Here is a 17,135-nt window from a genome sequence, read left to right as displayed (position 1 = left end):
ATATGTACCTATAGTCCGTGCGCCTCACGCATGCTCACTGCTGCCCATCTCAGGCCAATATTGATTTCAGAATGAAACCGGCCTTGTTATGAAAATATAACTTCATTTGATTTCAACAACTTACTTTAGAAAATAGGGTAGATGATAAATTTTTATTTTAATGTCCGTCTTGTAGACTATTTTAAAACATTAGACACGTATTTTTTATTTTCTTACGGAAATAAATACTTTCAAAGATATATCGATTTTGAATATCGCGTGACGTCACTTCTAGGTACGTTTTTTATGTAGAAATGACGTAGTTACTCTAAAAAAACTTTGATTCGTTTTATCTAAGTATTGTTATCTTATATGACAAAATAAAAAAATACGTGTCTAATATTTTTTCATTACCTAACTGACTTACCATTTTCACACCATATTGCTTATTGCAATTAGGTAGGTACTTTACTTCACTCAGTAAAAATAAATTGTTTCAACCTTTTAATAGACAAAAATATAATTAGAAATTATTTTTGCACTTTCATTACCTAAATGGGTCGTGATTAAGTCATTTTCAGGGTTATTTGTAACAGCCTCATTGGACCTTCGATTTTTCAAAATGTATCACTTTCCCCTCCTTATTTTGAACTGCTCAAAAAACGACAGTTTGCTATGAATTTTGAAAGAAGAGTTCGTTTCTTTTTTTGCGAAAATCAAATGACATTCTTATTGGTTAGAAAACAAGTTAAGTAAGTGTACCTATTTTATTCGTAAAATCGATTAAACTGGCTTAGGCAGTTGTCCCACCAACGGCGAGTGAACGACTAACTATCGGCTATTTTCTCGCTCAAGAAACGTACAATAGATATACTTTCCGTGTAAACAAAAGAGATGCATATACAAATAGTTGATCGCTGACAGTTCACACTGCCGGCGAGTGCTCGCTTCACTAGTTTGTCGCTGAGCGACAAGAGCTATGAAAAATAACACTCGCTCGGCGACACTCGCCAAGCGATTAAAACTCACGCCGAGCGAGCAACCAGTGGTCATTTCTCTACAGTGCGTATCGTAGTGCGAGTAATCGCCCGCCTCACTCGCACACTCGCTTATAGCCGAGCTACACAAATATCAGAACTACACACTCGCTCGCCACGTTCCATTCTAGTTCGCACGCTCGTTTCTAGTTCTAGCTCTACTCGTTACTCGTTCATCGCTGCCGGTGGGACAACTGCCTTAGGTGAATTACAAAAATAAAACAACTATTCAATTAACATTTCTTTATAACACCGAAACAATTTAAAAGTGGTAAATATACGATTTTAAAAACTATACTTAGTAATAATTTAAAAATCTTTAAAAATTACATCAATTTTGCAGTTTCTTGATTATTACGTATCCACAACTCCATATTGGTTCCAACTTTTAAACTGAAAAAAAAAAAAACAAATTTTAAAGGGTATTCGCGTGTTTATCTTAATTGTATTTGTAATATAGGTTAGGTTAGCAAAAGTATAAAATTGTCACAAGAAGATGAACGAATCTGTAATAACTCTGAATTTGGAATTGGATAGTATCCTCGGTCAAAAATAAATTATTACAACTTTTCAATATAATAAAATATTAAAAAATAATCACATTCTCATTCATGAAGAACTACTTAATTTTCGATTTTTTCTATCTAAATTTCTACAAATAAGTCTGCTATTTGACGTAAAAATTTCATACAAAGTTCATAGAAAATATGGTTTTTGACGTTTCGAAAAAAGTATTGCATTTGACTAGTAGGAAACTAGCATATTGTGGATGATTTGCGCCAAGAGACATTTATTACTAGCGATAATAAATAATAAATAATCCGTTATCCAGAATGTGCAATCAGTATAATGTAATTTGCCATAAAGTAGACTTGTTTTTAAATTAGTTATAAAGAATTTTGAAATCATCTATAAAAATTGTAATAATAGATTACTTCACTTTCGCTGTTTTACTAATGAAGCATGTTAAACATTAAATGCCGTGTACAGTTATAATTGGACTTCAGATTAATGTACTATATGTTGTATTTACTGTGCGGATTGTCTTAGTCTGTAGTCTGTCACTGTACCTACCTATGAAAATAAAATAAAAAAATAAATAAATTAAAAAAATTAAAAAACCCGACTGCATAAAAAATACTTTAAATAAAAACTGAAAAGTAAAAAACAAGCTTAGTCTACAAGTGTAGATAGCAATGCTATTACTACAAAATTAAATAATTTCATAATCAGTACACAAAAAATAATAATCTTATGCGAAACATAATTGAGTGCAACAGTAGGTAATTGAGTGTAACATATTGAATGATTTTAGTCTAGTTTATTTAATGGGTCCCGACTGTTAATGAAAATAAAATAAAAATAAGTTCCATCGTAACTTACATACATTTATATGTACTGCAGGGCCATGGCAGAGGCGTGTGCAAGCACAGCCTCAGCCGCCTGCCGGACCTCGAGATGAGCTCGCGCAGCCTGGAACCACTTGTCTGCGGCAGCACGCGACGCTCCCTTCAACGAGTCCACGTAACGCACCGCCGCTGCCAAGTTACCGTGATCCAACCAGAATCTGATGGAGGCAACAGTATACACATATGCATTATATACAAAAGTAATTTTTGGATCATACAATGAATTAATTTCTGTGTGGAAAATCGTCGAATATTGTGTGTGACAAGAGTATTGTTTCAGACCATTTCATTGATTTTTGTCGATACAGAGATTTGGAAATAAAATTAAATTTCAATTTCAAGCACATATTTATTGTTATATCAATGTGTAAACTCCGACTACACTTACATGCTTCAATTTTCCATAGCAGATATAAATTGTACTCATACCATGCCCATTTATGCCCATGCCCTGCGAATATAGACGTAGTGAAAAATTATCTTATAAGTCCCAATCTCATCTTGGTTTTGTGTGCATCACCAACGGCAGTTTTCCAAGGTACTAGTGTACCTACCTACTACTCGTAATCAAAATATTATATATCGTACGGTGGTCACCGTACCATCAAGTCAAGAAAATCAAGAGAATTGAATACATGTTTGTGAACGGACGCCGTCAACTAGGACTGGTCAGCTCCAGACTGTATTATTTTATGGTCCCTAAGGTCTTTTTCGATCCCTTTGACTGAATATTGGTGTTACATTGTTCTCACATAATTGAACCAACGAAACAATGTAACCAAGTATTGTATAGTGATCCTGATTGAAAAAGAGTAACCTATGGAGTTTCTTGCTAATTCTTCTGCATAGGAATCTACACTTTAGAACGAGCAAATAGCTTCACTAGAGGTTTGACCGACAGACGGACATCTTGTGTTTTTGTTTTTTTTTTTAATATTGTAATATTTGCTTTGACGTTCAAAAGTGCCTTCTCGGTCTATTTGAAATAAATAATTTTGACTTTGTACATAATTATTAATAACCTCGCTCTCTGCAGTAGATCAAACGTGTCCAATTGGTCAGAAGGTTCTTCAGGTGGCTTATCAAACTCAGCCTGTGGTATTCCCGATATCTGTAAATAGAAATGCATCGTCAACATCTAAACAAAAACGAACCGTACGTTCTTGGGGTTAAGTTCGCTTTTAGTCTGCAGTGAGGTGATTTATTGCCACGCATGCGAAGTTGGTACTGGATGGTAAATCAATAGTATGAAGGCTGTAGAGCCGAGCAACCGCATTGTACGATAGCCTCATTTAATTATAGATAGAGAATTGAGAATGTTAAAGTTTTTAGACATTTATTATTATTTACAAATTTACATAAATATAACATTAGGTACAGCTTACGCCAATGCGTTATACAGCCAAATAGAATATGACATGACATGTATGTAACTACGAAGCACTCGATGTAAGGAATTGATCTGTAAGTATACTTAGTTTTGTCGTACAATCAAAACTGACAAAATTATATGCATCTAAGTTTTTGATGACTTGAATTTCTCATACAAAATTAACGTTGTACTGTGACGTCACAGTACAACGTCTCATATATTAATTTTTTTAATACTTATAGCCTAGTAGTAGGTTATCAATTTATAATGTTTAAAAGGTATTTAAATATAAGAATGTATGTTTAATTTACGTAATATAGGCATTTTCCATTATCTTTGAAACTTGCTACTCCCTAACCTAAAGGTATCGGTTTAGGCTGTTGATGTTGAGTTTTATATATCTTACACTTACACACAATACGTTACGTACGACGTTATATGGATTGAATAAAATAGGGTAGATGAATAATTTTTACTTTAATGTCCGTCTTGTAGATTTTGTTAAAATATCAGACACGTGTTCTTTTATTTTTTTACGGAAACAAATAAGTACTTTCCAAGGTATGTAGGTATATCGATTTGAAATATCGCGTAACGTCACTTCTAGGTACATTTTATACGTAGATATGACGTATTTGCTTCCATTCCTAAACTTTCATTCGTTTTATCTAAATATTGTTATATGTTGTTATAACTGATTGACTAAATAGTTTTTTAGTTTTCATACTCCGTCATCATCCCTATTGTCAATCAAGTGTGATGTATGTACGTGTACGCACTTTAAAATTGCACACAGCAAGAAAACTGTGGAGGTTAATGTCTTTTTTTTTCATATAAATTTTTATGTTTATTGTTTTTTTAAATGGTGCAAATAAACTGTTTTTTTTTCTTTCTAATGGGTTTGTAATAGTATAATGATTGAATTACTCTCATGAAGAGCAGAAGCCCTTGAAACCAGGACATCATGTAGACCGGCATCGCTGCTCCATCCGCCTCGACCAGAGCCACGCTTCTTGCAGTCTTCTCCATCTAAAGTAAAAATACCGTAAGATAACTATGGAGTATACGGTGTATAGTTTTTTAAACGGTTTTATTTAGCTAGAGTAAGTAAACGAGCTGACGGATCTCCTGGGGCCTTAGTCTGCTATTACAATTGTGTCAGAATGGTCGATCACTGAGCAGTGCAAGAGGGATGGAGCTATACAACCTGTATAGCTCCATCCCTCTTGCACTGCTCAGTGATCGACCATTCTGACACAATTGTAATAGCAGACTAAAGCCCCTGATGGTCCAGATCATGATCCAGCAATTGCTGCCGCCCATGAACACCCGAAACACTATAGGCGTTACAATTGCGTTGCCGTTGAATTTAAGGGTTGTTGGGGAATCGGGGATTGGGAAGGAGGGTAATTTCCGGTAAACTAAGCTAAGACAACGCAAGCGTTGTTTCACATTGGTTTTCTGTGAGGTCTTTCGACCTCAGTGATACCATTATTTATATCAGCTAGCTAGCTATATTAGCGTACTAGCAGCGCGAAAATTGCCGCGTCGCGTTACGTGAATACGCCGAAAACATAATATTTAATTTACTTTACGAGTATAAATAAAGTATAGGTTATACATACAAGTCTTCCCTTATTAGTCCGGTACACTCTTCAAGGAAACTATCATTTAATTAAACTTACGACATTGAAGCCTTCTCGTAGTACGCTTTCTGGCACGATCCCGACCTCGCGCACAGACTTGGGGATGGACTTCAACACAGTCGTCACTAACTTATCTCCATCACCTGTTCATACAAATATACATACAAAACTTCACGCCTTCTCATGAGAGTAGGCAGAAACAGTGGACCGCCAACTGTTCACAACATAACTAGACTATCATAATAAAACCTAACCCCCCGAAAGGAGCGGCAGAAATGTGCAACACCTAAAAATAATACGCTATTGACTTTATCAGGCTATGAAATAAGTAAGGTAAGAATATTTTGTCATACATCCAGCACGATATCAGAATTAGTACATGTAAATTGCACGCGGACTAAATCTACTATTATTGGATTAATTATGCATGCTACACACCTTACGATTTAACTGTACAGTGGGTTTGTACAGTTTAATCGCATGTCCATACAGCCAACACACCGTACGATCTAACTGTACAGTTAGGTACAATTGTACAGGTAAATCGTAGGGTAAGTTAGCCATCTGGTGCTACGGACTAATTAGCAGCTTTACCAGGGCTCCTGCTCGAAGGGCAGGAGTAGGAACGGGTTGATTTTTAATCAGTAAGAGTCTGACACTCCCTCTCGCATCGCCCAGGGCGGGAGAAATCATTGAATGATTTTCAACTTAAAAAAGTGTGTGTATCTGTATAGGCTATTAAATGACTATTCTACAGTCGACAATACAAACCTGATGCTTTCTCAATAGCCCTAAGTTCTTTATCGACCCTGACGTAAGGCTCCCCTCTTTTGGTCGCGGCTAGTAATGAGGCGCCGGCTGACCACAGCTCTTGTGAACGGCGAGCTTCACGCTCCGCTTTTAACCGAACTGAAATACGAGTGAGAAGAGGCCTTTGCTTAGCAGTGGACACTGTTACAGAGTAGTAGCTCTGCTGTTGTTGTTGCTGATGATGATAATGTTGTTGATGATGATTATGATGATGATGATTATGATGATGATTATGATTATGATGATTTTGATGATGATGATGATAATGAATTTGATGATGATGCTAATAATGATGATGATGATAATGAATTTGATGATGATGCTAATAATGATGATGATGATAATGAATTTGATGATGATGCTAATAATGATGATGATGATAATGAATTTGATGATGATGCTAATAATGATGATGATGATAATGAATTTGATGATGATGCTAATAATGATGATGATGATAATGAATTTGATGATGATGCTAATAATGATGATGATGATAATGAATTTGATGATGATGCTAATAATGATGATGATGATAATGAATTTGACGATGATGCTAATAATGATGATTATGATGATTATGCTGATGGTGATGCTGATGGTGATGCTGATGCTGATGATGATTATGATGATGGTGATAGAGGCAGAGGTACAGTGTAACTCCCTCACTGCGTTACTTTTACAGTTTATGGTGTTGCAGAAACAAGTGGTTAAGAGATGCTGGTTAACATAGTCGCACCAATGGATGGATTTTTGCATGATGGTGGCTTGTCGTTCTATGTACGTTGTACGTTGTTTAACAGTGGCTGATGATGATGATGATGAGATGGTTGGTGAAAACGGTCACATAATATGTTAACTATTAAAAGTATTATCGATTAGATTAGATTGAGAAAAAAAGAGAAGAATAAAATACCTAGAATTAGAACTTGAAACGGGATATTTACCATGTTTTTCTATTTCTATGAGTATCCGATATTTCGGCACTATTGCAAGCGCCATGATCACGGATGAACTAGAAAAACATGGTAAATATCCCGTTTCAAGTTCCAATCCTAGTGTTGGTGACCATGCCAGTTTAAAAAAATAATAATAAAAGACCTTCTAGTTTGTCTTCAACGAGTTTCAATTGTACAGCCATTGTATCGAGTTCAGCTTTAAATATTTTCTTCTCGGCGGCCACTTTCTCCGCTACCATGCCTTGGAATTTCGACATAATCTACAAAAATACAAACGTTTTTAATTCAAAGTTATCTGATGCGAAGCGGCTATGCAGACTAAGGATGTAACCGGAGGTAGTTTTATCGGAACTGAAGGCGGAGTCGGAGTTTTTAAATTTGCTTTATCGGAGTCGGAATCGGAGGAAGGATCAGAAAGTGATGAGAGAGAATTTTTATTCAAGGACAAATAAAACATTATTTCATTCATTCATAACAGTCGACACAGGCTGCTGTCGCCGCTATGTTATGCTTAGACCTCCGATTAAAACCTTCGATTTAAAAGTGTCGGAGCCGAAGTCAGAACCGAAGGTGTAATAATAATCGGAAGTTCCGACTTAACGGAACCGGAGTCGAAGCTCCGTAACATCCCTGATGCAGACGTTGTGAACAAGTCCTAAGTCTTATTTAATTGCTTTGAAATAAAAAAGCTAACATCAGCCTCCAGCAGTTCCAATCTTTTACGAAGACTTTCATCGTGTCTCTCCGTCTGTTTCTTCAAGCTCTCCTTCAGATTCTTGTCATTATCCGCTTTTTGTTGATCTTCCTGCAAAACACGCATTTCTTTAGTACATACAGGTATACGCCAACTGCCTTAAAAGCTATTTTAAATGGGGAAAAGTAATATTGAGAATTTCCGTATTAAGAAACTTTAGAACAGTCTAGAAATGTGCTTCTAGGATAGGACATATACTAGAGCTGCGGTCTGCCGAACGGGTTACCGGGGCTCCGGCACGGAAAGTGGGAGTAAGAACGGGACGGCTTTTAGTCAGTAAGAGTCTGACACTCTCGCCTCGTCTAAGGCCGGAGAAGTCATTGGACGTTATTCCCCCCTCAAAAATAAACGAGGATAAGACAGACACATCCCCAATATCATGGTACTCGTAACACAAGAGTTGTATAGTGGATGTTACATGTAACCGTATCGCAAATATGAGACACAGTAGAGACCTGTGTTTTGTCTGTGCACCTCATGTAGTAAGGGGCCTTTGAGGATTCAAAAGGCGCAATCTTATAAAAATACTAGCTACTTCCGCACGGTTTCACCCGCTCTGCTCGGCTCCTATTGGTCATAGCGTGATGTTTAATAGCTTATAGCCTTCCTCGATAATGGCACTATCCAACACAAAAATAATTATTCAAATCGAACTGGTAGTTCCGGAGATTAGCGCGTTCAAACAAACAAACAAACTCTTCAGCTTTATAATATTAGTTTAGAAGTATAAACTAAATTATGAGATAATATTATATAGTACATGTGTACTTACTCTGCTTTTGAAGTCCTTGTCAACTTCAGCCCTTTTAGTCTTCAGCACGTTTTGTAAATTTGCCTCTCTTGCTTTTACTTTTTCAGGGTCTTGTGGTAATGCTGCAATATTGGTTATAATTTAACTTTTTTTTAAGTTATAAGCTGGCAAATGATCTGACGGATCACTTGATGGTAAGCAATCGCCGCCGCAGCAATGGACACCCGAAACATTGCCGGCCTTTTGGGGTTAGGAATTAAAGGGTTGTTCGGGAATCGCGGATAGCCTTTTGGGGGTTAGGAATTTAAGGCTTGTTGTGGAATCGGGGATTGAGAAGATTAGGAAGGGGGTTAATTGGGCCTCCGGTAACCTCACTCACACAACGAAACACAACGCAAGCGTTGTTTCACGTCGGTGTTTTGTGAGGCTGTGGTATCACTGCGGTCGAGCCGGCCCATTCGTGCCGCAGCATTGCTCTTCCACACTTTAAATCTGGGAATATTACATTTTTCACTGCTCAAGGGTCTAAGATGATTAAGGGTCTACACTTTACCTGGTACAAGTGTTATCTGTTAAACCAGTACTGCATGAAATGCGATCTTCAAGTTCGAAACAAAATGGATTATATAAAAACCCTTTGTATATGTTTGTCTACGCTTTTGCACAAGCTAATGGGCATTGTTCAAAAAAAAAATACCTTGTGTTTTTATTGATTTTTTTGATAATATAGACCATTTAAAGAAACTAAATTTGAATATTTTGATAAAAGGATCAGAAACTACTTCAAAAATATTTTTTTAAGATTTTCCACTTTTTGATATGGGTGACGTCATCATTAGGCACAGAACGATAGTATCTGTGCCATAGTGTGGTTGCATTAAAAAAGTACAACTGTCAATAATAGCTGTCTGAATAGAACTGTTAATAATAATAACCTTAATATAGGCTGTAAACAATAAAACGTAATTTAACATATGATATGGACAATAATGGGACTGACAATATCATAGGAGTATATTACTTCTGTGATACTTACATTAAAATGATCTTCTCGACAATACATAGTATAAACTTTGTAACAATTCGCACCAGCTTCTCGACACCACTTCTATCGTAAGTCTTCCCTATTGCGAACGAAGATTTTGTTTGGACTATTTTTACAATTACTGCTGCAACTTGGAACAAAGCACTTTCTGTATTCCATTTTCACTTTATGCAGAAGAAACTTAGAATTTGAAACTTTGAATTTTTTGTAAACAAAATCGAAACAAACTGACATAACATTTATATTTGACAGTTGTAGGCTTGATTCAAAACTTTTTAATTTTTGAAACATGAGGCAACGATCCTAATGTAGGTATACGTCCTATTATGACGCGATTTGAAGGACAAGCAAGGTCAACCGTATTTTAACGAAATATCAATAAATAATAAATATTTTAAATTTTTAATTAGTCCATAATGATTAGTAAGTCTATTCCTCGAAATGGTTTTTCAATTACGATATTTTATAAATTATGAACAATGCCCATTATCTCCGGAGCTGATAATAATAATAATAAATACTCACTATCCATAGCGCGATTTATCCTCTCAGTCATACCATCGGAGGCGTCCTTCACCTGATCGTTCAAGTACTGAAGCTAAAAAATTAGTGATGATTATAAAACTGATACTTAAAACAAAATTCGTACATTTACCCTCTTAAATTATAGAATTTTCTGAAATAAACTATTATGTGTGAATAGAAGACCATTCACGGGACCACAGGGTCGCGGAACTTTGAAAGGCGTACAAGGAGCCGAAGCCAACTTGCAGAGGCCCGTTGAACAATTTTAATCTATGTGGAATGAGACATTAGCCGGCAATTATCCCTGTATGTACTATGGAAGGACGATTCCCGGTTGATGCAGGACTATTGTGAGATATGGTAAAAAGAAATGATAGGGTGTGAGTGGTTATGGAATAGTTAACCGGTTAACTATTCTATAAAAACCGGTTATGTATCTTATCGTTTTACAGACTTCTCAATCCCTGAGTGAGCAAGAAGACAAAAAGACACTTGTCTTTTACTGTCTAAACACTAACGAGTTCTAACTGGAGCCCCGGTAAACAGCAATTCGTCCGCAGCCCTAGCACTAGCGGTAGCCTGTTAATCTCCGTTACTACCGGAGCTGCGGACTACCTAGCGGGTTTACCGGGGCTCCGGCTCGAAAAGCAGGAGAAACGAGGTAGTTTTTAGTCACTCTCGCGTCGCCCAAGGCGAAAGAAGTAATTGGATGATTCTCAAAAAAACCCTCCATTATTAAACAAAAATACTTACGTATCGATAGGTGTTATAAAGCAATATGTCCATATTTCCTGACACAGTCGGTTTTGGCTGAATATACTTGAGTTCTGGATATATCGCCTCATTCTCCCATGTGTATTTGTCCACAATTTGTTCTACCTAAAATTTTACAGTAACGCTTATTACTAAAAACTATAGCACATAGTTTATATGGCCTCTACACATTATTAACCTAAATTGAATGACTTTTTCTAAGAAAAAAAAAACGCCTCAATATCCATTACGTAGCTATAAAGATCTATGCGTACGTAGAAGGAACTAGGAACAGACAGCGGAAAAGTATGCCATACGTAGCATGCGCGTAGCTAGGCGTAGCAAAACGTAGCCTGCCGTAGCATTACGTAGTCATGCATTGATTGACGTAGCTAATCTTAGTATTACGTAGCCATGCGTAGCTTGACGTAGCCGATGTGCGTAGTATGAGACTACGACGTAGATATAGTCTGTCGTTGACAACATAAGGTAGCTTTACAAGGTATAATGATGTAACAAGATATGACAAGCGTAGTACAAAATTTCTTAGCACATTTGGCTTCGAAAGAACTGTGAGTACGGGTTATATACGAACTAATAAGTATCTGTTTAGTATAATTATAGTGATAATTGACCTCTTAGTAGTGTAAAATAAAATAAAAAACTAAAAGGAAACTGTGTATCATATCATACCAATTGCCACTGGTTATCCAAAGCAGTGGACCTGTCATTTTCCCACTGGTACGCGATAAAAGCAGCAGCGTATTTCTCGCGGTAATCTCGAATCTTGAGTTTGCAATTTTTAATCTGTTCCTTCGATGCTTGAACACCACAATCCAGATATTTGACCAATTCATCTATTAAAATCAAATGTAAAAGAATTTATTTCTACTAAACTAAACAGGTATTTTTGGAAAGTAAAAAAATATAGAATAGTCTGTCGATCCGTCCGTGAAGCTCAGTCGTCGTTCCAAAGTCAAAGTCAAAGCATTTATTTCAATTAATTCTAAATTAGGCACTTTTGAAACGTCAAATTGAGTTGTCCGTCTGTCTGTCCGTCAGTTGCTTCGAATGGAGAAAGAACGAGCAAGAAACTACATAGTTACTCTTCAAAGTCATTATCATCAGTCTGTTACTAATCACAGCGAAGATAAGCCTTCTCATAAGAAGAAGGTGCTCAAGGTCGATTACCGATTACAAACTTATATAAATACATAATAATAACCCCACGCCTGTCTCCCATTGGGGGTAAGTAGAGACATCCATTGTCTCTGCCGCCAATTGCTACGATTCTTACATACTTATTTCGCTTCATCAACAGTCATCGGTTTTTTCATGCACTCGTCTATACTCGTCTTTTTTTTTTTGTTTTTATGAAACACGTAAACGAGCAGACGTATCACCTGGTAAGCAATCGCCGCCGCCCATGGATACTTAAAACACCAGAGGCGTTACAAGTACGTTGCCGGCTTTTTGGGGTTAGGAATTTAAGGGTTGTTGTTCGGGAATCGGGGATTGGGAAGATTGGGAAGGGGGAAATTGGACCTCCGTCGGTTAAAGGTACTCTTAATTTCGACAGTCAGTTTAGACTGGTTTTGCATAGCTTGAAATGCAGTCGTGTATACGAACCGAGTCTATCTATGGCACAGGAAGCGTTCTGAAGTGAGGTCTTGACAAGATTTATTCGTTCTTCCATAGCCGGCCGTATCTCTTTCATACATTTGAAAGAGAAATTTATCATTGTATTTTCTACCAACTGTAAAATAGAATAAGAACTATTATTACTGCTGCAACGTCACGCCTTTTATCCCACAAGGGGTAGGCAGAGGTGCACATTATAGCACATAATGCCGCTATATAATGTACACCCAATTTATACCATTTGTGTTATAAGTCCCATGTAATAGATGGTGAGCCTATTGCCATATACTGGGCACAATTTCAGACTACGTGCGTGCAATTTCATACTATGTCTAAATAGTAGGCAGGTCGCGTATAATTGTTCAAGGAAAAAGGAACTCTAACCGAATTGTAACAAGCGCAAGCGTCCTTTGCAGTGTTATAGTTGAGAATAACAGTATCTCCTAGGTCAGTCACACATCGCTCGATGTCACAAATATTCTTTGTGACAATTGGAGGAGGTTCTGGTTCACAAATAACTTCTTTCTCTGGAAAATTATCCTTATTGATAACAATATTCTACTGATTTTAGTTTAAAATTAGCAGAGGTTAATAAAGTTGATTTTTGAAAATATAGTAGCTAGGTAGCTACCTGAATCCTCTAAAATATTGAATTAGATACGGCATCGGCATTCGGTACTACGTCATCGGTAGGCATCGCATGTAGGCATTGCCGATGAGCAGTTCGTAGGTACGATGCGGGTCTGTGGACGCTTACCTTAAGCGTACTTTGATAGTAAAATCTGATCAATAAGGTAGTGTACTCTCATATAACTATTTTTTAACTTACCAGCAGGACTACATTCCTTGGGTTCCTCTGGTTTTGGTTCTTCAGGGACATCTGCAAATAAAACATAAACAAGGCAACTATGACATTAGTACCAGTTTGTTTTACGGTTAACAAAATCACATCAAAGCACGGGTTTAGAAGTGTGTTGCCGGTCTTTTTGTGGAAAAGTAAACTCAAGCATTCACGCTCTTATAAAGGAGGATGCAAATTTTGATCCCACCTTCCAATAGCTATACCTATGTGTTACATTATCGGATAGGTAATATAGAGAATACTGAATAAAAGTTACTATGGGGCCAAGTTCCAAATCTTAGTCCGTTTAGAGTTATTCTTCATTAAACATGGTAGTTTTATCAGTAGCCAATTAATGCTATTTTTGCATTATACTTCTGGCATCCTCCTTTAGCATTAAAGTACAAAATCGTAAATGTTTCGAATCAACTTACATACATATATTCAATTAGGTACCAACTTACCATAATTGAGAACTTCACCGCCGTCAAGCGAGCATTTTTTTGGTTTATTAGTACCAGTCATGCGTTCAATGAATCTCTTGGTGCCATCGACGCACGTGACGGCAAACTCCCCGTAAGTCATGTTTTCCTGGTACAATATTGCTATAATGTCATCGAACCATGGCGCGTTTATCGTCAACCAATCGCGTACTTCTGGCGAACCCCTGGAGAATTAAATCAATTTTATAAGAGTACCTGTACTTTAAGTTGTCCTATAGGTATTTTCGAAAATTCGAAAAAAGCCCAGTGATACTTTGCCCGACTCGGGAATCAAACCCGAGATCCCCTGTCCGGCAGTAGAACTTGCGACTACTCGATCAACGAGGTAGTCATCGAAGCAGTACTTTTGTAATATGTAATTTAAAAGGTTGAAGAGTTTGAGAAGAATTTGTTTGTATAAACGTAGTTGTCCTCAGAACTACTGGTTTGAAATGAATAATTATTTATTTTAAGTAATATTGGATAGCCCATATATTGGAGAAAGCTGTAAGACAACCTGTTGCCATCAATAGAAGCTGAGCTCAGATGAAACCACGCGGCAGTAACAAGGTTTATCATCACGCTTTTTAATTCTTGAAGGGATAGGCAGAGATGCAAATAATATTACCACAGAATATTACCCACTTCTCAATCATGTTGTGAGTCCATGTACATTTTTACTAAGAGATTACTAATAGATTGTCATTTATCCATTATACATCAGTGTTAATATGTTGCCTGCTAACTAGCTAGTGTTATCGTGTATATCTAAGCTTTTGTTAAGTCTTTGACTGCCAATAGAAAACTGTTGAAGGCAAATCCTCCGCTTACGTCGGTCACCGGCCACCATCAGGGCGTTCAATGTGTTAAGAAAAACTTACTTAGCATATACCACGAAGCCACCAGCAATGAACAATAAAGCTATAGTGCCCCAAAGCAAGCGGTCATCTTTAGGCGGAGGCGGCGGTGGTGGGGGAGGCACTGGACAAGTCTCTCTCTCTTTCAAACTCTTGTTGTACTTGTACGCTGTAGGGGATCGGGAAATCGTCGCTACACGAAAGTCTACTGGATAACGACGGTACTGGAAAATTACAGTTTGTTTCATTAGCGTTCTTTCACACGATGATGGATCCTGGCAGGATCAGCCCATTAGGTATAGCAAAAACGCTAGATCTTTCTTAAAGCGTTTTTTCCGACCTTGCCTTTGAGTGCCTTTTTTCATTTATTGGGGAGGGGGGGGAATCATCGCATGACTTTTCCCGGCCTGTCTCTCACAAGCCTCAAAGAGGAAACTACCTATGCTATAATAGAGAGCCCATGTTTCTGGGCCCTTACGATGACGTACATTTTCCTAAAGTTGCTGCCAGCTTTTAAACGCATACTTTATGCCGAAAACAAAACGAATTGATGAAGTAATTGGACTTTAGTCATTTCTGAAATTAAATAAAAAATTGGGATATCTTTATTTTTTGTTTACGCACGTTAGGGTCCCGTATAATTGATACGGCTCATACGGCGCTATCTACGCCTCTGGTTGGCATGCTCTTTTCTGAATAGTTTATCCATTCGCGATTATATTTATCCACCATAACTAAACAATCACAATAAAAGGAAATTATCATGTAAGTACTAACCAAAAGTGTCCTAGCAACTGTTAAGCAGGACGTGACTCTAAACATTATTTTTCTATGCAGTTATTTTATTGTTTGATGTCGAACGAAATTTTTAATTTATATTCTTTAAAGATGTTATAATTATATCAATTTCTTTGGACAGTTCTCATTCTGACCAAAGAGAATATAAGTTGCCAAAGAGAATCATAACATCTAATTTTATTCTATGAAGTTTATGCTGTTATACTTTTTTTTTTGGCTTGAGAGGTGTTTTAGTCCTATTGATGACTATTGACTGCCTCGTTGGTCGAGTGGTCGCAAGTGCGACTGCTGAACAAGGGGTCTCGGGTTCGATTCCCGGGTCGGGCAAAGTATTACTGGGTTTTTTATGAATTATGGCGGATTTTCGAAAATTTCTCGGTAGTAGCACGGAGTCTGGAATTGTGTCCAGGATATGGCAATAGGCTCACCCCATATTACATGGGACTTAAAACACAAATGGTGAAAAGTGGGTGTACATTGTATAGCGGCATTATGTGCCGTAATGTGCACCTCTGCCTACCCCTTCGGGGATAAAAGGCGTGACGTTGTGTGTGTGATGACTATTGAAACCTCATTGGTATCTAATGACTTGTTAATCTATAAGAATTCGTCGTGTTATCGAGGCCTACCTGACGGATAGGTTCGTCAGGTACCCCGGTCACCAAGGTGAGTGGAATCGGCGAGAGATGTCGCGCGGTGTTCCACAGGGTTCGGTTTTAGGGCCGCTCCTGTGGAACATCGGTTACGACTGGGTGCTGCGCACCGACCTCCCAAACGGCGTCAGTGTAGTCTGTTACGCTGACGACACACTGGTGCTGGCGCACGGGAGGTCGCACCAGGCGGCGGCCAATTTAATGGCGAGAGCGGTTGCGACGGTCGTTGCAAGGATCCGGCAATTGGGACTCGAGGTGGCGCTCCACAAGTCCGAGGCCATGTGTTTTCATGGCCGCGGGAACGCGCCACCTCCGGATGGGTCCCAAATAACGGCAGGAGGGGTTACCATCGGCGTCGAGACGACGATGAAGTACCTAGGACTCGTCCTCGACAGTCGATGGAACTTCGTGGAGCACTTCCGACGTTTGGCTCCTAAGTTGGAACGGACGGGGCTGCACTTAAGCGGCTCCTGCCCAACCTCGGGGGCCAAATGCCTCCTGCCGGAGGTTGTACGCGGGGATCGTGCATGGCAGCAACGACTGTCGCAACCGAGGGCTGGGCTCGCTGTCATTGCAGCGATAAGTCCCCTCTTTGAGGAGTGGCTTGAGAGACGCCACGGCGTCCTCACCTACCGCCTGACGCAGGTGCTTACCGGACATGGAAGTTTCGGTAGGTTCCTGTTTCTGATTGGGCGGGAGGAAACGCCCGGGTGTCATCACTGCGAGGACCGTCCTGAGGACACAGTGGAACATACGGTGGCGCTGTGCCCTGCATGGGCTGAGCACCGCCGTGTCCTCAGGGATGTAGTCGGCGACGGCGACC

General features: G+C 38.4%; 1 protein-coding gene across 2 annotated transcripts; it reads right to left on the bottom strand.

The window, feature by feature from the left end:
* Positions 1-1,244: 1,244 nt before the first annotated feature.
* On the bottom strand, positions 1,245-15,815 carry LOC118270501 (MICOS complex subunit Mic60). Of its 2 annotated transcripts, none has more exons than XM_050698169.1 (18): positions 15,639-15,815; positions 14,886-15,085; positions 13,987-14,189; positions 13,511-13,561; positions 13,066-13,208; positions 12,670-12,796; positions 11,734-11,897; positions 11,041-11,166; positions 10,288-10,360; positions 8,739-8,839; positions 7,907-8,017; positions 7,355-7,472; positions 6,215-6,352; positions 5,483-5,586; positions 4,725-4,826; positions 3,448-3,536; positions 2,400-2,583; positions 1,245-1,409 (listed from the first exon to the last, which is right to left on the bottom strand). In XM_050698169.1, exons 1-17 carry the CDS (start codon positions 15,681-15,683, stop codon positions 2,406-2,408), a joined length of 2,073 nt encoding a protein of 690 aa, XP_050554126.1. In that variant the 5' UTR covers positions 15,684-15,815; the 3' UTR covers positions 1,245-1,409; positions 2,400-2,405. The 2 variants fall into 2 exon arrangements, with proteins under 2 accessions (XP_050554126.1, XP_050554125.1); XM_050698168.1 differs by having other exon boundaries at positions 2,404-2,583.
* Positions 15,816-17,135: the final 1,320 nt, after the last annotated feature.

This window comes from Spodoptera frugiperda, chromosome 13 (assembly GCF_023101765.2).
Source record: "Spodoptera frugiperda isolate SF20-4 chromosome 13, AGI-APGP_CSIRO_Sfru_2.0, whole genome shotgun sequence".
Classification (NCBI taxonomy): Eukaryota; Metazoa; Arthropoda; class Insecta; order Lepidoptera; family Noctuidae; genus Spodoptera; species Spodoptera frugiperda.
This window is presented reverse-complemented; position numbering and strand designations above follow the sequence as displayed.

What these genes read in the sequence shown, in the direction of transcription:
- LOC118270501 (XM_050698169.1), bottom strand. Translation starts at nt 15,683, where the DNA reads ATGTTTAGAGTCACGTCCTGCTTAACAGTTGCTAGGACACTTTTG. An exon ending in TGGATAACCAGTGGCAATTG is followed by an intron (nt 11,167 to 11,733) that starts GTATGATATGAT and finishes GTAAAATTTTAG; the next exon opens with GTAGAACAAATTGTGGACAA. An exon ending in TGGAACTGCTGGAGGCTGAT is followed by an intron (nt 7,473 to 7,906) that starts GTTAGCTTTTTT and finishes GTATTTTTGTAG; the next exon opens with ATTATGTCGAAATTCCAAGG.